Below are 24472 nucleotides of genomic sequence, written 5' to 3' on the forward strand. Positions count from 1 at the left end.
TCAAACATAACAAGTTTACCGTGAGTGAGCGCAGTTTGCTAGTCAATTTCATAATAGAAGCACGGTGTCCGATTTAAAATTTAAAACCGATGATCGTAGTGTTTTTAAAATGTTAAGTAGTATAGTAAATAATCCTATTATAAGGCAATATGCTGTTGTGATCACAGGTATGTGTTTTTTATTGTGTGTTTTTAGTTTTAATTCGTGTGTTTTTATGTGTTTTCATTTGTTTTTTGTTTGACATCTTATGTGTGTTAAGGTATGTGGTTTTGTTATGCAATTTATGGTGTTTAGTGTTTTGCAAGGTTTGTTTTGGTAAATAGAAATTTTGTTGATTTTATTACTGTGATCGTCTTTGAAACGAATAGGCTTGAGTGTTTATATTTTTTGTGTTGTGGATCAGGATAAAATGTTGAATGAGAAGTTAGTTAGTGAAGAATTTTTAAGTTGTTCTTGCCTGACATTTAATTGGAAGTTTAACGAAATTTGTAGTAGTTCTAGATTTTTATCCTTGGTGAGATATTATAAGAATTGTTTTTATGTTTAATTTTACAATATTATAAAACACGGGTAGATACTTAAATACTCCCTTTTTAAGGGGGAAAATCATTAAATGACTTCTCTCGCTTTAGGCGAGGTGAGAGAGAGTGTTAGACTCTTACTGACTAAAAACCACCCCGTTCCTACTCCTGTTTTTCAAACCGGAGCCGGAGCCGGTATCCCGGTAGATAGCTGACCTCTTTCTTATAAGTCTCGCGATCCTCAGGGGTGGTTTTAGTCAAATAAAAATCTTACACTCCCTAGTCCTTCCCTCTCCTCGCTTCATCTCAGCCACCCACCTTTAAAAATTATACTAAAGTACCTACAGAAGCCAAATAGGGTTTGTTTATTTGGTCGATAGGTTGTTTTGGAATTAGACCTTTAAACAGCTGACACACAAACGTATAGGAACTACAATCATTAATAGTATTGAAGAAGGTCAGAACAACAATATAATATTGGTACTTAGGACCGTGTGCGTGACTGTACTATGGATGTATGTGGAGGAAAAAAAACCAACTCAATGGTATACAATATACATGAATGTATATACGAGTGTGTAGGTGAGATAAAATAATATTTCACATTTTTCTCTTGTTATTAACAATTAACTTTTTTATTACAATCCTTACGTAAACATTTCAAGGTGCCTATATATCTAGTTAGATAATATTTTTTTAACTAGTGTTATTTATTACTAGCTTTAGCCGCGATTTCGTCCGCGTCGAATAGTGATTTTGGATATTTTTCCCGCTGTCACAGTCCCAGTCCCCATACAGTACTTTTTGAGTTTAGCCAGGAAATACATTCATAGATAATAATATATATATAGCCAAAAAATCTAAGAATTCTATATTTTTGGGATAACGACAGTAGATAACGCCCCAAATGTCATTCAAAAAATTAATTTTCTACGATTTTATTATACGTATAGATTTTTTACGGTAGTACATTTTTATTTTTATTAATAGCGCATAAACGATCATAATTTCAATTAATATAAATTTTCCCGTAATCGACTAGTAAAAAATACGCCTTTTGTTCATACAACATGTCACTTTTTAATATTTATTGATCCATTATCTTTTATACCTGTGGTACAGGTTCTTATGGCAATATCTCTCGGTGTTATATATTTTTTTCTTTTAACACTTTGCTTAAAGCAGGAATCGAACCCAACACCAAGAATCTGTACCTACATTTTTTTTCTCTCCCTGTTATAACACTTTGCGTTCAGCAGGAATTGAACCCAACACCTTTACACCAAAAATCTTTACTTTACTTTACCACAGAGCCAATTCATAACGAGGTTACTTACTTTTTAATTTACTAAGTAATCTAAATATGTTTAACTCAAAGGTGACTGACTGACTAACTGACATAGTGATCTATCAACGCATTCCAAACCGTCCAGTGATTTAGGCTGTGCATGGTGGATCGGGTTTTGGTCAATTCTACCCCCAAGGGGATAAAATAGGGGATGAAACTGTCAATTTTAAACCGATCGGGCTGAGACTTTGCATACATAAAGCTACTATGACGTAGGCATCCCTTAAGAAGGGAATTAAAAAAACCCTTAATAATAATACTTCTTAACGCGAGCGAAGCCGCGCGTAAAAGCTAGTTTAACATATAATTTGGTACACAAACAGGTCAAAATGATTGAAACCTTGATAACATAACTTACAAAACCATTCATACTCTTAAACTCTAAATCAATCGGTCGAATGACCTCTAAAGTAAATACAAGTATGTACCATCTATTTCACACACATACAACAACAGCCAATATATCTTCTATCATAATAGTTATTTAGGAATTTAAACTTTAAAACTATTGTTATAGAATTGAAAATCTATTGTAGAGATTAGGGTAGCTTGATGTGCTATTGTCTGTATTTTGATTGTACGTTTGCTTTTCCACCAGAGATGTGCTATGCTACGTTGATGTGGATGCGTTTGGTTTCCACCAATCTTATCCATTGGTACACATAGCTTAGCATTGGTGGAAATGGACTCAGCTAAGCTATCTTTTTATATTGAAAGCTGGAAAGGCTTCCCTACTCTTCGATATATCTATACATCTTCTCTTTCTTAGCTTAATACCAGTGGAAACGGTCACATAGTTTCATAGCTTAGTATAGCAATCATATTCATTGGTACACATAGCTTAGTATTGGTGGAAACAGCGTTCGCGTTTGGGTAACGATTGCCAATTTGCGTTACGTTCTATCGAAGAACCTTGAATGCCTACTTACGAAACCAATAGGTGACGATAAATACTAATACCTAATTAGATACCTATACTGTCCTTAAATGACATTTCTCATTGAGTTCCTTGAATTGATACAGTTGGAGTATTTATGGCCTACCCAAATGTTAAGCGAAGCAAAAATATTAAGCGCTGTCTATCAATTCGGTTTACTTAGTTTTTTTCCTTGTAAAGGCAAGCGTCCACAGACCCGCATCGCACGCAATGAATTTTAGTTTGCGTCCAATGCATCGTACGGACCGCATCATTTTTCCTTGTAAAGGCAAGCGTCCACAGACCCGCATCAGACGCATCGCACGCAATGAATTTTAGTTTGCGTCCAATGCATCGTACGGACCGCATCATCGGCAATGCCTACATGCGATGCGATACCTTACCTTTAATCCCATCTTAATACATTCAGCCGTTCGTGCTCATGAAAGTAATAAACACTCAAACCACATAAACTTTCCTATTTCTTATATAAACAAGGATAAGAAAGAAATATATAGAGGATAATAAATCTTTATATATAAGGGAGACTGGGGACACTTGATCCCCAGGGAGACTTGATCCCTTGTCAATAAATCGATAAGCACACGGTATTTTTATTTTAAATACTGAAAATACTGTTGCCTTCACTCATTGTGTATGGCTGAACGTAAATTTGACGGTTCACAAACGACAACTTCAGAACAGTGGTGCCATTTTGTTTTCACCAGGTGAAAATATTTTTCTGTGAGTATTTAAATCATTATCTTTAGTTATTATTAATTATAAATTAGTAACCACATTCTAAACACTAGAAAAGTTGTTAGTTGAAGTTTGTATTGATGAGTTTTCCTTCTATTTACGTCTTTATTTCTTTAACAAAAATTTGGTTTTTGAAAAACATCAGCGCCGGGTACACTTGATCACTGCGAGCGCGGGTAGATTTGATCCCGGGATCAAGTGTCCCCTATTTTATTATTGGTTATAGATTGCTCAGTATTTTTACTTGTTTTAGATGGAAGGAAAATGCCGAGAACGTACAAACCTAAAGAGGGCGCTAAGAAACGCATACCCATAGACAAAACAAAACTTGAATTAGCGGTTAAAGAGATTTTGAAAGGAAACACTATCAAAGGAACTGCAAAACTTTATGATGTGCCTTTGATGACACTAAGTTACCAAATATAGGCCTAAAATAATACAAACATTGTAAGTGTTGATTTTTGTATGTTTATATGGTTAAATAAACAATTTTTATATTGTAAAATGCATTTATATTATTATTTTATAATGACGTAGGTACACTTGTTCCACTGTAATCAAGTCTACCCTACACAAGGATCAAGTCTCCCAGCATAGGGGACATTTGATCCTTTTGTAGTGTCGTAGAAAAACTAAAAAAAAAATACTAATTATTAATTAATTCCATAATCTGATAATGCACAAAGTTAGGTGAATAGTTATTCTAGGTAGTCACCAAAACTTTTCTGAAAACCATTATCACAGACATTATTATATGAGCAAAAAACTAAAATGGGGATCAAGTGTCCCCAGTCTCCCCATATAATTCTTCTGTACGTGTGTATGTCACTGAACTCCTCTTAAACGACTAGACGGATTTTGATGAAACTTTTTGTGTGTGTTCAAGAGGATCTGAGAATGGTTTAGATTCACAATTTTGTCCGCTGGACAATGTTTTTTTAATTAATTTTTAATTTATTAGTAGTTGTTGATTTTGGAATGTTTTACATCGGATCCGACGGACGGCGCTACCATCGCAGTGTCAAATATTAATGACGTTAGATATTGTCATAACATTTGAATAATAATTTTCATCAAAAAGGTCCAGGATGAAAAAGTTTTAAATTTTCAAATTAACATGTAGACAGGACAACGTCTGTCGGGTCCGCTAGTAAACAAATAAAATACGTCATAATTTACTACCTCATAAATTCATGTCGTGTCATGGGAGTTTAGTTTTTATAAGTACCTAAAGGTAGAATTCAATTTCCCGTGACACTCGTAAATACTTAATTGACGTCAATATGTTTAAGAGGAAACTGCATATTGCTGACGTCTTCAAGTTCACATACGTCATCTTCTGCATCCTTTACACACGCATTAATTTACGAGGGTCATCAGGTTTAGCAGAATCTGTAGAAGCTACCTCACCTTTTTTTGAGGGGGGAAGATCATGCAATAACTTCTCCCGCCTTGAGCGAGGCGAGAGGAAGTATCAAACTCTTAGTGAATGAAAACCAATCTATTCATAGCACTGCTTTTCGAGCCGGAGCCCTGGTAAACCCGCCAGGTAGTCCGCAGCTCCGGATCAGGTATCAGCCCTACTAGGCCCTATCTGTGATGATCTGATGGCTCTAAAAAGAGTGCTACCTACTACGATCTTTCCAAAAGTAATTCTTAAGCTTCCATCACATTTATGTATCTGTTTCCTTCCTATAAAAACGTATGATGTCGTCGTGACCCTTAATGTAAAAATTGGTAATACCTCCTTACATCGTGACAAAGCCATCGTAGCCAGTCACCAGCCCTTGTCGACTTCTTCAAGAAGGCACTGCTAGTGCTCTTTGTGACACGTATAAAAAGTTTCTTCAGCGCTGCAGCATTTGGCAGTTAAACGATGTGACTCCTTAAGCAGACACACTTCGCTTGCTCAGCAATCCTTCGTGACGATGACGGCTGCGACAAAACTGCTGACGCGAGACTGACCGCTAATATATTGAGGTCAGCTTCGCGACGCGTGCTGATGTTCGTTACACCCGATGATAATTATAAAAATTACTTACATTTTTATCTTTTTTTCATATTTACACATTATACCTACACTAGGATTTCCTCCTGTGTTGTAGGTGCGTTTAGAATCATACAAGTTCACGTACACATGACACCCAGACCCGACACAACAATTTGTGGATCACACAAAGAGGTGCTATACAATGTACACCCACTTTCCACTATTTGTGTTAATGTCCTATGTGGGGGTGAGCCTATGGCCATATACTGGGCCAATAACGTGCCGTAATGTACATCGCTGCTTACCCCTGCGGTAGTGACGTTGCATATGTGCAAAGAGTTGCTCCGTACCCATGCCACACGTTGCGCGGGAGCCAATTGCCCAGCCACTGTGTCAATTGTGCAGATTGACTTACTGTTACCATGTTGCATAAATCAAAAAGTTTCTTATTATAATTTAGACATGGTTGGACATATGAGTGAACAATTATATATTATGTCGCCTAACGCCGGTTTGATTCTTACTCGAAACCGATTTCTCCCTATCGATACACTAATTGTAGTACCCGGTCTAATGATGAGAAGTGTAAATTATTGTTTATGCATGTTAATGTAAAAATACAGAATAAAATCCTAGTATAAAAAATATATGCAAATTCTTGTAACAAAAGTCAAGGACCCTCGGCCATGTTTAGGACTGACAAATTAAAAAGATACGTTGATTTTTAATCAGGAATGAATGCTAACGTTAGGATGATACGCTTAAAAATACTTTTTCCTATTCTAGGGCTATTCCACAAGACTACGAGATCCTAAGTGCATTTATATAAAAAAATAATTCACGAATATGACCTAGACGTAATAAATACTATAATCTAGAGCTTACTTTAAATCGCGAATGTAAATAAGAATGTAAATTAAATGATGTGGTTTTACTATTTTTTGTGTTAGAAAAAAGATTAATATCTTTTTAAACTAAACATTCCACTATTTTATTTTACCTAATATAATTAATGCATAAATTAATATAATTATCTCCAATATACTACTATATACCCGTGGTTGCACTCGTGAATAAAAAATAAACATAATGAGTACATAAGTGTTTTACCGGATTACTCGTATACATTCAAAAATATGTATGGATAATAGTACCCAATTTACACTTCGATTGTTAGGTATCTAATTCCCAATTTTCCCTGTATCAGACCTTTTTTCGCGGTCTGGCCGCCGTGGTCAGGATCAGGCATGTATTTAAAAAGTATTCAAGTATTTATTGCATCCATAATGTACACAGGTGTTAGAAAATACAGTATTTAGTCACAATTATGTCAACGGATCGAGTGTTTCTTTCCGTTTTTCTCAAAGAATTTTCACAATTTTCATACATAAGAACCTTCTCCTGAAAATGACTACCAGGAGACGTCCTTGTGTCCTCAATGAATTGCCTTCCCTAAAATAGATTATAAAAATACGAATAGATATTTTTAATTCAAATAAACAAACTGGTTTGGATCAACCGTTGTCACACAAAAACAAATACTAGAATGATTTATATTATCATACATCGCAGGTTTTCATCAAAAAACTATTTATCTATTCTTTTTTTTACCTTTTTGCACATTAATTATTTACATAAAAATAAAAATACCTAGGAATTATGTTAATTCATACATGTTTTATAATAAAAACAGAAAAAAATCTGATTTTGACTGAATAATTAATTACACAGCTAACAATACAATAGATTTTTAGTTGTAATTCCGCTTATACGTAGATGTATTATATTTTTTAGTACGCGGTGTGCAGCAAGCAATTGAATGCTCATGCAGCAGAGAGGTGCAACATAAAAACACATACATAACATGCAATATAACACTCGACACATGTTTCGCTCCTCCACGGAGCATCCTCAGGAGGTGTTGACTCGGCGGCTCCCGCAGCTCGAATAATTCCTTGCTTCGTTGTCTCTCTGTCGAGTGGTTTTAAGTGCGACTGGAAGGGGTTTCGGGGGTTAGGAATTTAAGGGTTGTTGGGGAATCGGGGATTGGGAAGTGGGTAATTGGGCCTCCGGTAACTTCACTCACACAATGTAAGTGTTATTTCACGTCGGTTTTCCGTGAGGCCGTCAAAGTCAAAGTCAAAGCATTTATTTCAATTAATCCCAAATTAGGCACTTTTGAAACGTCAAATTGAATTGTCCGTCAGTCTGTCTGTCAGTGAAGCTAGGCGCTCGTTCCAAAGTGTTGCTTCGAATGGAGAAGAACGAGCAAGAAACTCCATCGTTACTCTTTTCAAAAAATGTTTTTTACAATATCTCTGATACATTATTTGATCATTTACCTATTGTATATATATGTAGGAACAATGTAACGACAATATGACGTCAAAACTATGGGACAATAAAACCAATTTGTAAAGAATATAAAATAAAAAAGCGGGTTGTTTCAAACATAGTGCCCACATATGTACACTTACAATTTTGAAATAATGCTTCTATACAAATAAAAAATAATCTTTAATTAAATTTTTCAAATAAAAAAATAAGTGCTTGATGCCACAGGATCCCTAGACTACATTGGAATAAATTAATACTTTAATTTAACGTGTAACTAGTGATCGTATTAGAGCATTGTCTAGTGTGAGCGAGTGTCCAGTGGAGCCGGACCAACATGCTGCCACACATTTTTATCTTCAATATAATCTGACAGTTTATAATATGCCTGTTTACACAGTTCACGCTTTATACAAGATTTAAATTTTTTCTCGTTCAGATTCAGTATGGTGGTTGGTAGTTTATTGTAACACTTAACACAAAATCCCATGAAGGATTTCTGCACTTTGGACAATCGGAATTGCGGTATAGCTAACTTATTTTTACCTCTCGTATTAAAATTGTGTCTGTCGCTTCTTTTTTCAAACAATTGTTGATTTTTTCTCACGTACATAATATTTTCGTAAATGAATTGAGAAGGCACTGTAAGAATGTTTATAGTTTTAAATAGTTCTCTCAAAGATTCGCGACGGGGCAAGTTATATATTGCTCGAATAGCTCGCTTTTGCAAAATAAAAATTGATTCTACATCCGCAGCTCGCCCCCACAGCAAAATGCCGTAAGACATTATGCTGTGAAAATAACTAAAATAAACAAGCCTTGCCGTACCTACGTCCGTTAGCTGCCTAATCTGTCTAACTGCATAAGCAGCTGAGCTTAGTCTCCCCGAAAGTGCTTTTATATGGGGCCCCCATTGTAATCTGTCATCTAATGTGATACCCAAAAATATAGTCTCCTTAACAAATTCCAACTTTTGTCCGTTCAAAGCAACATAACATTCGTTATTTTGTACGTTTGGCAAGCAAAATTTAATACATTTGGTTTTTTTCTCATTAAGCGCCAAGTTATTAATAGTAAACCACTCATAGACTCGAAAAATGGAGCTGTTTACGTCGTCAAAATTATTCGTACGTCGACCTATTTTAAAAATCAGTGATGTATCATCTGCAAACAGAACCATTTTTGGTTCATTTTCGAATATGAGTGGCAAATCGTTTATGTACACTAAAAAGAGGAAAGGACCCAATATTGAACCTTGAGGAACGCCCATTTTTATCTCAGACCCTTGTGAATTAACACCGTTAATATGAACTTTTAGCTGCCTATCTCCTAAATATGATTTCAATAGACGGAGCGCAGTGTTTCTAATCCCGTAATGATTTAATTTCAGCAAAAGTGTCTCGTGATCAACGCAATCAAATGCTTTTGAGAGGTCACAAAAAACACCTATGGCATCCTGTGCTTCCTCCCAGGCACCAAATATTTCTTTCATTAAAGTAACACCGGCGTCAGTTGTACAACGACCTTTAGTGAAACCATACTGCTGATGGTGGAAGATGGAGTTTTTATTAAAATGATGAAGCATCTGAGACAGTATCAACTTTTCAAACACTTTGCTAAGGACCGGCAAAATAGATACAGGCCTATAATTATTAGGTTCTGTGGTTTCGCCGCTTTTAAATAGTGGGATAACCTTGCTATATTTCATAAGGTCAGGAAAAACACCGTCATCTATACTTTTATTAAAAATCATAGCCAGGTAGGGCGCTATAGTTTGAATAATTGTTTTGCAGACTTTCACCGATAGTCCCCAAAGATCTTCAGTTGATTTTATTTTAATTTCTTTAAAGACTTTTACTATCTCTAGAGGATTCGTATATTGAAAACTAAAGTCATGTTGACATGATTTTACATTTTTTTTAAGCAAACTAGCTGAGAGTGTAGCTGAAGAATTTAAATCTCTAGTTATTTTAATAGGAATATTAGTAAAAAAATTTTCAAACTCCTGTGCTACATCACATTTTGAAGAAATTTGTCCAATTTCAGACCTTAATTTAATTTCCGAATTATGTATTTTTTTCCTACCAGTCTCATTTTGTATAATTTTCCAAGTTGTCTTTATTTTGTCATCAGCTGATTTTATTTTATTGCTGATATAAAGACGTTTTGCGGCTTTGCACACTAATCTAAAAGTCTTTGAGTACGATGTTACATATTGTTGAAAATGGGGGTCGTTATTATATGGTTTCATGCCATAAAGCTCAAAAAGTTTATTTCTACTCTTTCGAATACCTACAGTAGCCCAATCGCTAAATACAAATTTGGTATGAATATCTTTATTTTTGAGTGGCAAAATACTGTTAAATTCCTTGTTTAATAATTCAAAGAAATCGTTATACAACTTATTCACATTACTAATATCAAATGTTTTTATACTTAATTTACTAGCTAAAGAATTGTTTAATTTCTCCAAATTTCTAAATGTAGTTTGTCTAAATCTTATTTGAGTTTTTAGCAAAGGTAAATAAGAGCTATACGCAACCATCAGTCCACAGTGGTCGGATGGCAAGCTATTTATAATATGTTTTTCTTTGTAATCACAATTACAAAAAACATTATCAATGCAGGTGGCGGTCGAGGATGTTATTCTAGTTGGTTCTAAAAAACATTTTTTAAATTAAATGATCCAAACAAATTTAACAATTCCATACTGCTTGTACTATTTTCTAATAAATTAATATTGAAATCGCCACAAACAATAATTGACTTGTGACTAGTAGAAACCTTTTTAAAACATCCTCCATGACAGAATCAAATAAAGGAAGATTCTGATAATTAGGTGGTCTATAAACACAAACTACAACATGTCTATCCAGCTCAACACAGGACAACTCAATGGTGTGTTCAACTGACAGTGCTACAATGTCTTTCCTTTCTTTAGATTTAATACTATTTTTAACTAATATTAGGGACCCACCATGTAATATTTGTTTTCTACTGAAATTACTAATTACATTGTAGTTTTCTAGATTTAAAGATGTTAGTTGGTCCTCCTTTAACCAATGCTCTGATAGACAAATTAAATCAAACTTAGTTTTTTCTAAAAACAGCTCTAACTCTAAGATTTTTGAGGAACAGCCTTGAATGTTAATATAGAATAATTTAAGGTTGTGCTGCTCCTGTGTATAATTATTTTGAAATGGTTTTATACTGCCAGAATTTACCTTATCATTAATATGATTTATATAGGTATCTTCTGTTGTCTTATAATCTAGTTTAAACCTAGTGTCTCTGTGCTGTTAGACACTCTAGACAGCACAGATTTGTCACTACAACTACTATCTGTTATATTAGTTATAACAGTGTTTATATTATTTGCTATAAGTATAGCAATTTTCTGTCTACATTTTTTTGAAAGGTGTATACCTTTCTTGGTAAATATAAGATTACTAATAAATTTATTAGTGTCAAAAAACAAAAGTCTGTCATTTTGACATGTCATTTTGTGTAATATGTTATTGAGTACACCTATGTACTTATTCTTTGAAGAAGAAAGTGTATTTGAATATGGGAAAGCACACACAATTATTTTCCCACTATTTGATTTTAATAAGGTGTCCACACCATTCACAACATCCCCCTTGTTAAACCTAAACTGTTGCCTACCATTAAAACTAAAACAGATTTTTCATCCAAGTCAGTATGAGTTATTTGTTTTATAATTTTGTTATAACTCATATTGTGGTAACTATTGTTTATATAACTATGATCAAGATGATCATACATCATTTGGCCAAGTCCGGAACCTAGCTCATCACTATAAACATATGTTTTATAGTTATGTTTACTATTTAACTGACTTTTAATTGATTTTATTAGAGTTGGTCCCGGTGTTATTGAAGTCTCAGGAGGCTGAGGTTGGTTCACACAACTGCATTGTAGGTTATTTGCCAATGACTCATACCTCTCTGCGTTGTACTTCACCATATCCATCAGCTCCGAGGCCTCCAGCAGGCGTTCACTCAACTGTTGTTGGGATTGCTTATATTTATCAAAGATGTCCCGCAACATACCTTCCTTATTAAATAAATCCTTGTGAAGGCTCTGAATGTCAGTATCATACATTGTTCTACAGTGATCAAGTTCACTGTTGCAAGATTGAAGATCTTTAATTAAATTACATCTGTCTTTTCTTAAGCTCAGAATCACTTTTTTTAATTTTTGTTTTTGCAATGATTTCTGAGTTCTTTTAATTAATTTATTAATTTTAATGTACTTTTTTAACTTGTTGTGACTTTTAAAGGGGGAGATGTGTACGGTATCCTCACCAGTCAAGTCTATCCGTGGTATCACTCCGGTCGAGCCGGCCCATTCGTGCCGAAGTATGGCTCTTCCACACTTCCTACCACATTTAAATCTAAATAAATATTCATCATCATTATCATCAGCCTATAAGTGACCACTGTTGACCAAAGGCCTCTTCTCATACGGAGAAGGTTTGAGCATTAATCACCACGCTTGCTCAATGCAGGTTGGTGATTGCAAATTTATAATTAATAATTATAAGCCCAGGTTTCCTCACGACGTTTTCCTTCACCGTTAACCAGTGGTGTTTAAATAATCTTAGAAAGTACATACAACTCGGAAATAAATATAAACATTATCTATATCTATACATATAATAAAATCGTAGAAAAGTGCTGTCTGTACATTGAAAATAAAAATAAAAAAAATAGCAGGGGTTATTGTTATGTCGATGTCGAACCCAAAAATGTAATTAACTTTTTTTTTGTCTGTTTGTCTGTTTGTCTGTTCGTCTGTGCGCGCTAATCTCAGAAACGGCTGATCCGAGTTGGATGCGGTTTTCACGAATATATTGTGGGATACTTAAATTTACATTTAGTGTTTGTTTCATGTCAATCGGTTCATAAATAAAAAAGTTATGTCAAATTAAAGAATCACGTCGAACATTCTATGCTTATACCATTAATCTCCGCAACTATTTGACGGATTTGGTTGAAATTTGGTACAAATATAGTTTAGAACCTTAGAAAGGACATAGATATATTTTTATTTCAAAAATCAAAAAATAAAAGTAAGAAATAAATTATTTATAAATAATTCTATGTCGATCGTTACACGACTTCGGTTCATGTTATTGTTTTAATTTATCGAAAAAAAGTAAATAAATAGTAAAAAGGTATGAAAAAAATAATATCAATATAATAAAACATTTAGTACAAAGAAAATGCTCTAACGGAGTATAGATAATTCTATGTCGATCGTTACACGACTTCGGTTCATGTTATTGTTTTAATTCATCGAAAAAAAGTAAATAAATAGTAAAAAGGTATGAAAAAAATAATATCAATATAATTAAACTTTTAGTACAAAGAAAATGCCCGAACGGAGTATAAATAAATAATCCAAGTTGTCTTTATCCTCGATAGATGGCGTTGGGATCGAAATAGATCGCGCTATGGTTTCGTTACATTCATTTGGTTGGGTATCGGCCGAGCGCTTCGGTACTATCGTAGAAAAAGTGTATTATCAGTCGTATGATTATTTGTCTGTAGTGGTCCTGCTGTTTCGTATATTCTAAATTGGTTTCGTTGTATTTGTCAATTAATAAGTTTATTTGTTGGGTTTTCCTGGTTTTTTGGTTAAACTATTTAACGTAGGTTTAGTTTGATATCGATTATTAGTAGTTACTGTAGTTAGTTTTTTTAATAAAATTATAAGTCTAATTTATAAATTAATTAGATTAGATTTAAGTCGTTTCTTTTAAATTATTTAGTTTAAGCTTGGTTATTATAGCATAGAGGATAGGTTGTAATATAGTTTCTTTTTTAATTGTTATAAATTCGTAATTCGTAGCTTTCTTTAGTTTTAAGTTAGTTTAAGTCCGTTTTTAAACTATTTTTTCAATGCCCTAAGTGAGTATACATCTATTAAATTCAAACGCAGAGCTCATTATGTTGATTTTTGAAGAGTTCCCTGGAATATCTTCCACATCTCATTTTTGAAGAGATCCCGCGAGATCGGGAACTATGTGGTTAAAACCAAAAATTTGCCGGAAGTCACTATTCCACGCGAACGAAGTCGCGGGCAAAAGCTAGTGGAAAATAAAATTACACTTCTAATCTACCTAGTTATTATAGAGTTATAGACCTTTAGACCATTTAACCAAACGTACAGAAGTTGTTTAGAAAATGAAGGGAAGTATGCAATTTGTACCAATCATAGAGTCTTGTTGTATATTGTGCAATAGTCTAGCAATAGGACTACAATGGAAACACAGTGGCATAAGAATAGCAGTTGTATTCTCATAGATATGTAGATTGCACGGTTGGCGCGGTGGCTTGGCAACCTGCTGCCACGCAACGTGTAGCGGGTAAAATTCTCGCACGGAGCAACTCCTTGTGTGATCCACAAATTGTTGTTTCGAGTCGGGGTGTCATGTGTATATGAACTTGTATGTTTGTAAACGCACCCACAATACAGGAGAAAACCTAGTGTGAAAAATAATAGATATGGATATTTGGCATCATCTGACGACGAATAAATTTCACCACCTTGGCTCTTCCCGTGGGTGCCATAAGAATCGAGTAAGGAGCCACCTGATCATTTTAAATTTAGTTTAAAAATTACGTGTCCATGCCACTGTTTTTAATCCATTGATTTTGTTTTTTTGTCGTCTTATAAGTAGGTAATAGACTCAGGTACGTAGAAATGTCTGTAAAGATAAAATCTTAAAAATGCACATAGTAAAAAAGTATATAAACAAAACAGTACTATTATATGATACCACTAGCCTCTCCCGCGCGGTTTCACTCGCTCTGCTCCTTTTGATCATAGGGTGATGCTTTAAAACCTATAGCCTTCTATTTAAAAAAAAAAACTACCAAATACAATCATTCAAATCGGACCAGTAGCTCTGGAAATCAGCGCGTTTAAACAAACTCTTCAGCTTTATATTATAAGTAAGTATAAGATTAGAAGAAGCCTTTGGCCAGCAGTGGCCACTTATAGGCTGTTGATGTATGTATGTATAAAATTTAAGTTTAACGCTGTTGTCACATGTCACATTTTGTTTTGACTGTCAAAAGGTTAACGTGATGTTACAAAATGTTATGCAATCTTCAGTTTATTAATTTGATGTCAATTGTCGATTATATGAATACAAAACTTAAGAATGATTATGTCTGTTTTCGCATAAAAAGTGTGAATAAGATACTTACTAGAGTTAACCGCAAAATTGAATTGACACGAATATAAACATTGGTACCTTGTTTAATTCGTTAATCACGTGATAGTTTTTATAACATATTAATTTTGTAGAACGTGAGTTATTTTAAGAAGGTTATTAAAATAAATAAATTTGATGTACCTAGGCATTATTAATACATACAGTCCTTTTTATCTGTCCCATCTTTGGCGATTATGAAAAAGTTGTGCTATTTAATTTTGATCCTCCACGATCAATAATAATCAAATGTCTGGATCCAGAGTAATCCATCAGACCACCACAGATGGGGCCCAGTAGGGCTGATGCCTGATCCTGAGCTGCGGACTACCTAGCAGGTTTACCGGGGCTCCGGCTCGACAAGCAGGAGTAGGAACGGGGTGGTTTTTAGTCAGTGAGAGTCTGACACTCCCTCTCGCCTCGCCCAGGGAGAAGACAATGGATGATTATCCTCCCACAAAAAAAAATTAATAAAAAAGATCTAGAGTAATATAATTTCAATAGACAAGTACATAATGTAAAAAGCGTATAATGGGGCTGACACATTTTTGACAAAAGCCCCAAAAAAGAATTAAGATTAAAAAAACATACTAATATTATAAAAACTCATGTCATTGTATTTTGTTACAGTGAACCTGAGCGTGCTATGCTCTGGTTTGGGCCTGGCTTGGCCTTCACCAGTGCTGGTGAAGCTCAACAATGCCACGGAGACAGTACTCCCGAGGGTCATCACAGCTGAGGAAGGTTCCTGGATTGTCTCCATCGGCTTCTTGACTGGAATTGTAGGTGAGAAAGTTTTGATTACCTTAGGCGAAGATAAGATGAACCAAATGTCATTAGGACTTGAAACGGGATATTTACCATGTTTATTAATTTCTATGAAACTCATGTATACTCATAGGTGTTTTTCGTTCGTTTAAAGTTTTAATGATATTGTTATCGCGACCATGTAAGTTTAAAAACTTATATTAAAATGAACAAACATCTCCAATACTCCTTTTGCTTACAAGACAATAAAAATGTCCTATCGGGGTTAAAAGGCTCATTGAGTCAGCAGGGACCATACTAGCAACTTTGTCTTGACTTAATCTCTTAGATAAACCTGTTTAGGTTACAGCTAAACCCGCGCAGGTTAGGACGTGTCTAAAAATATCCACCCTGACTAAATAGCCAGCCTACTAAAGCTAAACGAACATATTGCCATTTATCGACCACGATTTCAACTTTCATGGTAAAAGCCAACCCAATCCCTAAAATCCCCATTGTCAAATCCCAAACCCCCAAAAATTCCCTAACGTACTAGTAACTCCTCTGGTGTCACGAGTGTTCATGGAAAGCGACGATTGCTTACCATCAGACGATCCGTCTGCTCGTTTATCGACCTTATACCATAACAAAAAAACCCGGTAAAATTTGCGATCTCATGCTACGCTACATGTTTATTTGAACTTACAAAAATAACAATTTATATTTAGCTATAGGATGTGGTCTTTGAAAATTTTAAGATCATTAGAATGGTGATAATCATCATAATAGATCTTCGTTTATTGTGAACATATTTTGATATTGGTTAGAACTTTTTGGTTGTCATATCAAGTACGGATAATTCCATGAATCATGATACAGATCGGGATACAATTGAACATTACAATTGTACAGTAGATTTTATATTATTATGAGATCTTTTTAAAATATCAATTAAGCTAGCTTTTTGCTGTTCCTGTAAACTTCCGTAAGAGTTTTAGGAAACTATAATTATCTTTTTTTTTGGAGGGGGGAAAATCATCCAATGCCTTCTCCCGCACATAAAGTTGCTCAGTACGGGAATCGAACCCGCTATATGTCACGCGGCAGCAGGTTGCCCAGCCGCTGCGCCTACTGGACAGTCAAGTAAAATTTGTTTACAGTACGTTCACAGTCGCTAGGTGTAGACCGGATGAGACGAATCATTTAGTATGACAATCTAAACAAAGTGAACGTTTACTATGTAATTGTCAGCACGTGAGCTCGGTCAACTGAATAATTTTATTACCAACTTACTCATCTATTTCACGTTTCTCACTCGTGCGTTTAAAACTTTAAATAAAATATAATATTGAATATCTCGACTGATACTTAATAAATAGGAGTAACTTGACTTGATTGCCTCGTTGACCGAGTGGATGACAATAAGCTCACTCCCTATTACATGGGACTTAAAACACAAATGGTGAAAAGTACTTAGTGTACATTGTACAGTGGCATCCGTCGGTGCTTAAAATTTTTGTCTGTCTCTCTGTTTGTTCTGACTATAACTATCTCTGAAATGGCTGGATCGATTAAGACGGGACTTTTATTGGTAGGTAGTAACGTAAGTTACTTTTATTTAAAAAAAAAATTGACGTGATGAAAGGTCGCAGGCAACAGCTAATACCAAATCGCATATTTCCTCCTTCCCTTTTGAATTTGTTTATACTTAAAATCCTGTCTAACACGTTGTATTTCTCAATTTCAGCGAACCTGATAATAGGCACCTTCTTAATAGACCGGTTTGGCAGAAAACCGTTCTTGATCCTCATGTGTCTGCCCAAGTTTGTGACTGGCTTCGTCTACATATACGCTACAGAAGTGTGGATGTTACTCCTGGGCAGAGCCCTAGTAGGCATAGCTGATGCTGGAATCTTTACCGTATTGCCCATGTATGCTTCGGAAATTGCGAGCGTGAGTATATATTTTTTATGGTATAAGTCGGTAAATGAGCAGACGGATTATCTGATGGTAAGCAACAAGACCCGAAACAAAAGAGGCGTTATAAGTGCGTTACCGGCCTTTTGGGGGTTAATAATTTAAGGGTCGTAATTGGGCCTCCGGTAACCGCACTTCCACAACAAAATACAACGCAAGCACGTCGGTTTTCTGTGAGGCCGTGGTATCACTCCGGTCGAGCCGGCCCATTCGTGCTGAATCATGGCTCTCCCACACTTATTTCGTTTAGGATTTTTTTCGTCTTTCATTTCTATATATGGAAATTAAATTAAAATTAAATTCAAAGTTTGCCGGGTCAGCTAGTAAAAAATATTTTTTGCATTTCATGGTTTTGCTAACGTCGTCGTCTCTAATTACATTTATTTTATTAAATTAACTTTATGTATGCACTTAAAGTACTTATGCTTATGCAAAAATAATTGCTCAAAAAATTTAAAATTGTTGACCTTGCCTCAGCAATAATTAATGCTGAAATAAAGTGTAACTATGCACAAAGGAAATTAAATATGCAATGTTAATATAAGATCACTCAATGAGAATATGCTCATAAAACATAATTGCCTATAATAATTGTGAGAATCACATTATTAATTAAAATATTATATTGTATACGTATGTATAATAAAAACAAAAAAATAAAAATATTGTATTTATTTAAACTACACGTAAATATATACACGTATATAATTGTATTTATTTAAACTACACATGAACAAAAATAAAAACTCCCTATTACGGCAAAAAAATAAAAACAGTGAGATTTCCAATCAGCTAACGGCCCAACTGCTGGATATTGCTTACTGTTGTCTGACCTACAGACCATGTAAACTACATTTTGTCTTGGCAACATCTAAGATTTTTCTAAAAACCCTTTTATTCAAAAGCCATCAAATGACTCCTCCCGTCCTCAGAAGTCACAGACTTTTAATCACTACCTTACCCGTACTAAAAAAAAAAACTTGCTCCGAGCCACGGTAGCTTCTTTCACCTTTCCTCAACCCCAGGTCTAATGGGGCTTTGAGAGGCGTGCACAGAACGCGTACGCACAGGTCTGGTTCGGCAGTGCGACCCTTGCACAGCATTCACAAACCCGCTTCCACATACCCTTAATCACGAAGAAAATATTTCTTAGCCTCATCCATAACTATTTTAATTTCCAGAAAGAAATCCGCGGCAGTCTGGGCACCATCCTTCAAATCATGTGCTCGTTTGGCGTGGTCACCATGCTGTCCATGGGGCCCTTCATATCCTACACGACCCTGAACATGATCTACACTGGGTTCATCATAGGTACCACATTGCCGTTGCTGATACTACCTGATGGACCTTATTCCTTATATTCTAGAGGTAAGCACACAATAGGGATATGAAATTTAAAAATCTGTTCAGTCCGTCAGTTGAGTAATGAAAAAATATTGGACACGTATTTTTTTATTTTGTCACTAGCGACCCGCCCCAGCTCCGTTGCGTAATTTTAAAGATTTAAGAATACAGACAAACGAACAGACAAAAATAGCGACTTTGTTTTATACTATGTAGTGATATAAGATAATAATATCTTCTTATATATAAAAATGAATTGCTGTTCGTTAGTCTCGCTAAAACTCGAAAATTGCTGGGTGGATGTGGCTAATTATGGTCTTGAATTATTTGTGGAAGTCCAGGGAAGGTGAGAATAAAATGATTGAGGCGGTACGAAGTTTGTCGGGTCAGCTAGTACTTAATAAAACGTATCAATGAAAGCAAATACGTCATTTCTACGTATAAAACGTACCGAGTGACGACACGCGATATTTCAAATATAATATAAACGTTGTCAATTCGTCCAAATTTTAAATGTACCACTTGCTGAGCGCTTATAACCTATCTATATCTTTTTACTTATAATATCATTTCTCAGGCCCGTTTTTTGTGTCACAGTGCACAATCACATTATGCCATCTTCTCTTTGTACTTGTTTCATGGATCTTAAACACGGTATAAATGATAAAGTACTATTTAAGTAGACAAGTAGATGTCAGCAGAAATAATTACCATGAAACACGAGAACAATAAATTTTTTCAACGTACAATTTATTATCTTATATATTTTATCTAATTAGCGTTTTTGTCACGTAGTGTTAAGTCTGATAGTTTTAATATGTTGATACACATAGTATTACATTTTGTTCTTCTTAAACCGTTCACTAAAACAAACTATACTAAACCAGAATAAATCATGGTCTCGCTTTGTATTATCTTTCAATATATTCGCCGGTCAGTTTATACAGGATGGCATAGGTTGATATGTAGCTGTTTACACTTCCGAAGCTGCGGACTACTTAGCGGGTTTACCGGGGCTCCGACTCGAAAAGCTGGAGTAGGAACGGGGAGGTTTGAAGTCAGTAAGTGTTTGACACACCGTCTCGCCTCGCCTAAGGCGGGAGAAGATCATTGGATGATTTTCCCCCTTAAAAAGCCGTTTATACTTACCCATCATAACCACTTAACCGTTTCATTCCAGGTCACAAAACAGAAGCACTGAAAGTCCTAACATTCCTAAGATGTTCAGAAGTACAAGCCAAAGAAGAACTAGCAGAATTCGAAAAAGCTGACGAAATGAACACAGAAAGCGTTTCCAAAAAGGATATTATCAAAAACCGCATGTTTTTGAAATCATTGACCTTAGTCCTGATTTTGGGTTTAGGGTCCCAGTTTGTGGGTTTCAATGCGGTTTCCTTTTATCTGCAGACCGTTCTAGAGTCTACTCAGACCTCAGTTAGGCCTGAAATAGCTTCAGTGACTATTGGCCTGATTCAACTCTTCGCCAGTTTCTGTACCACGTTGGTGACTGATAGGTTTGGGAGGAAGCCTATCTTGTCTGTCACTTGTGTTGGCATGGGATTGGGGATGGTGAGTTCTTTGTATATTTTTTTTATTAAACAATAAAAAAAACATGTCCTACTATTTAAACTACAAAATACGGGTTATGCCTAATTTTCACCAGTTAACCTTTGATACCAATGTATAGTTGGGAAATCTATTGCCATATACTGTACTTTTAGTACAAGTTTGCTTTATGTTTAAAGTAATCGAACCGAGAGCGCGTAAGGTACTTTGATTTATTATTCGAGAACAGTTTATTCGAGCCGGCCAATCAGAGCATCGAACATGCTCTCGTTTCGATTACTATAAACGTAAAGCAAACTCATACTAAGGATACTGGACACTTAGTGCTTAAACTGAGAAATCATCGAAAAACTGAAAAGACTCCAGTAGTACCTCCTCCTACTTAATGTCAGGAAGGATTTTTCCATTCTATTTATATTAATTCTCCTTGCCATACATTTTTTTTTACAATAAGTCTAATCAATATTTATAGTACCTATGTTTCCCCAATCTCTGGAGGGTTAGTCACGTCAAGTACTTATCACATTGTTTTCATTTCAGCTTGGGCTTGGACTGTTCTTCAAGCTGAAAGAAAATGGAGCCGTGGATGGTTTCATGAACTATGTGCCACTAATTTCACTGATACTGGTCGTATTCTGCTACAGTGCAGGTAAATGATTCTTTGTTCTGTTACTTACCACATTAAAAGGTTAAGCTCTCTCTCCTAGCATTTCCCCAATTAACTAGTTGTGGAGTCAATATGAGGTTGAGAATATCAGTATCTTACGTTTAGCGACTGTCATCTGTCCTCCACCAAAATCCAAAAACAACATTAAAAGGAATTTAAAGAAAATACAATCATATTTAAATATGAAATTCACGCGAGCGAAGCTGCGCGCATCATTAGTACTTATTAATTATGATTAATGACAAATTGTGCTATGTATACTACGAAGATGTACTAGCTAAGCTGTAAAACTATGTGACCGTGTCCACCAGTGCTAATTAGGCTATGTGTATCAATGAATATGATTAGTGCAAGCCCAACGCATCCACATCAACGTAGCGTAACACATTTATGGTGGAAAAGCGCCATTAAAGGTGGAAGGAAGGAAACAGTAATGCTTTCCCATTACTCATCTGCACTCTCTAATTATTCCAACGTACCTATATCCTTATACACGCCTTTGATGAACCATTTTTGATCTTTCTGTGTTTTTTTTTTTCCTTATATTAATACAAAGAAATAACTTTAATTATGCTGATAAATTGCTTTTTTCTCAATTTATATCAGGCTTCGTAGGCCCATCTCTAATATTATAAACGAATACAGTTCGAAACGAATGGAGTTTCTTATTCGTTCTTCTCCATTCGAAGCTGCACTTTGAAACGAGCAACTAACTTCACAGACAGACAATTCAATATGACGTTTTAAAAGTGCCTAACCTAGTGCTTTGACTTTGAATGCATTAAAATTCATTATACAAATTATATTACAATATTAGTAGGTACATTAAATGACGAAAAATTTTGCAATAAGCAAATAAATTATAGATAATATTTTAGACATTCTCTCATAATAATTTAAATAACCCAAAATTTTCTACTTTTCCAGGTATCGGCTCCCTAATGTGGGTGTTGAACGCAGAACTCTTCGACGGCCCATCCAGAGGACTAGGGATGTCCATATCACTGATTGTAACAACCCTGTTTGTCTTTTTGACGACCAAATATTTCGCTATAGTATCCTTATCGATAGGACCAGCTGTCACATATTGGATATTTAGCATCAATTGTATATTATTATGTGCTTTCATCATGTTCTGTGTACCTGAGACGAAAGGTAGAAGTTTTGCTGAAATCCAAGACATTTTAAGAGGGAAGAAAGATGAGAATACTAAATGCTGAATTAGTTTTTATTTTAGTTAGATTAAGATTGTTTTTTGCTGTCTAGGTTTTTTTTATTTATTGACAAAATGTAAGGCTACAATATTGCGTTTTGAACATGGATTGTCTTGTACATTGTACACGATATTGGATTGATTAGTGATGACTAAAGGTAGGTAAGCATCCACAGACCCGCATCGTACGCATTCCGTATGACGTCATCAGTACGCATCGTATGTAGGCATTGCTGATGATGCGATCCGTACGATGCGGATCAGTGAACGCAGTTGTTTGAGTCTATACAAGACAAACTGAAATCCGTTGCGTGCGATGCGTACAATGCGAGCCTGTGAACGCTAACCTTAAAAACGCAAGTAACGCACTTGTGTGTCTTAAGTTGTACGTACCTTACTAGGTAACTTTGGTATGCAGGTGTCTGTGGACGGCACTACTAGGCTGTTCTACCTTTCAATTTGAAAGATCGAAGTGACCTCAATCGCGGTCCACCGTGTCATTGTATGTGTGTAATGTCGACCAATGACGGTCGAGAATGCCATTGACATTCGAAAGTTTGAATTGATAGCTACAAAGAGCCTAGCTGATCACCATGAAGTGATCCGTCGTCTGCTCATTCACCAAAAAAAATGTTTAGTTTTGATCCGTGGGTCAGAACGCAGTTCTGTAGCTTTACTCTATCAACAGCCTATAAGTGGCCACTGTTGACCAAAGGCCTCTTCTCATATTGCTCGTGGTCTTACATATTTATTTAAGTTTTTATTTATTACAATACATATTGTCCCAGTACCGTAATCCTTATTGTAATCTCATTGGATGTTTTAAAAGTGATATCATCTTAGTATTTATTTATTTCCACTGGAATACTACTAGTTTATAATTTATGTTCTATGGGGTTGAGTCGCAACCACGACTACCAAACTAGGGATCACGGGGTATATAAGTATAATGTTAAAAACATGACTGTTTTAATATTATGGACAAGTATGACTGTGTTTCTTACCGCCATACTCAGAGTCATTTAATGGTTACTTAACCCAATCCTTAGCAACTGTTTTCGATCCAAAATCCTTACTAAGGAATAGTTTAAGTAATCATTAAATGTCTCTAAGTACAGCAGTTAATGTGTAAGTTTAAATAAAATTGTTAAAAAACTGTGATAAAGAATGCTTTTGTTATTTTGTAAAAACCTTGTTTCCCACATAACATACTTTTGGTAATCATGACAAAACGTGTCAATCTGAATTTAAGACTGCCCCATTGGCACAGAATCAGGAGACATCTACTGCTAACAAAAAGTCTGCTTAGTCAGAAACACACCTGCATTTAATCATACATGAGGTATAATACCTGTTTCATTAAATACAGGTTGTCAAAATCTTCAAAAGGTGTCTATCTTTGGTTACCATTAGCAAATATAAGGAACACCAGGTCTGGAACTTCAAATAAGATAACTCCAGAACTCACATTATGCAATGCCTGTCCCAAACGCGAGGCGACGTCTTGTATGAGTGATCTAGAAGCGAAGCGGTGCGCCGCGGCGCAAAAACAACAAACTGTCAAATTCTATTAATGTGGCCTTTTTTTTGAGAAGGGAAAATCATCCAATGACTTCTCTCGCTCTGAGCGAGGCGAGAGGGAGTGTCAGACTCTTACTGACTAAAAACCACCCCGTTCCTACTCCTGCCTTTCGAAACAGAGCCCCGGTAAACCCGTTAGGTAGTCCGCAGCTCCGGAATTAACGTGGCCTATATCACCAACCGTACATGGGATGCAGTGACCGATCAACTGGCTTGGTCACAACGCATCGCATGGCACCGCACTGATCCCGCATGGATCTAAG

General features: G+C 35.4%; 1 protein-coding gene and 1 long non-coding RNA gene across 3 annotated transcripts; both read left to right on the plus strand.

Moving 5' to 3' along the window:
* LOC118270386 (facilitated trehalose transporter Tret1) lies at positions 1 to 23793 on the plus strand. 2 transcript variants are annotated; one of them, XM_050697951.1, is made up of 7 exons: positions 1 to 167; positions 15745 to 15900; positions 17609 to 17814; positions 19020 to 19206; positions 20363 to 20751; positions 21289 to 21397; positions 22343 to 23793. In XM_050697951.1, exons 1-7 carry the CDS (start codon positions 110 to 112, stop codon positions 22633 to 22635), a joined length of 1398 nt encoding a protein of 465 aa, XP_050553908.1. In that variant the 5' UTR covers positions 1 to 109; the 3' UTR covers positions 22636 to 23793. The 2 variants fall into 2 exon arrangements, with proteins under 2 accessions (XP_050553908.1, XP_050553909.1); XM_050697952.1 differs by lacking the exon at positions 1 to 167 and adding an exon at positions 14195 to 14476.
* On the plus strand, positions 3259 to 4291 carry LOC118270653 (uncharacterized). The gene is made up of 2 exons (XR_004783237.2): positions 3259 to 3529; positions 3798 to 4291. It is a non-coding gene; the product is annotated as an uncharacterized LOC118270653 (long non-coding RNA).
* Positions 23794 to 24472: the final 679 nt, after the last annotated feature.

This window comes from Spodoptera frugiperda, chromosome 13 (genome assembly GCF_023101765.2).
Source record: "Spodoptera frugiperda isolate SF20-4 chromosome 13, AGI-APGP_CSIRO_Sfru_2.0, whole genome shotgun sequence".
In the NCBI taxonomy this organism is placed as follows: Eukaryota; Metazoa; Arthropoda; class Insecta; order Lepidoptera; family Noctuidae; genus Spodoptera; species Spodoptera frugiperda.

Excerpts from the sequence above, each read along its gene's own strand:
- LOC118270386 (XM_050697951.1), top strand. The coding sequence starts at position 110 with ATGTTAAGTAGTATAGTAAATAATCCTATTATAAGGCAATATGCTGTT. Across the intron at positions 168-15,744 it reads ATATGCTGTTGTGATCACAG|TGAACCTGAGCGTGCTATGC; the intron begins GTATGTGTTTTT and ends ATTTTGTTACAG. Across the intron at positions 15,901-17,608 it reads CTTCTTGACTGGAATTGTAG|CGAACCTGATAATAGGCACC; the intron begins GTGAGAAAGTTT and ends TCTCAATTTCAG.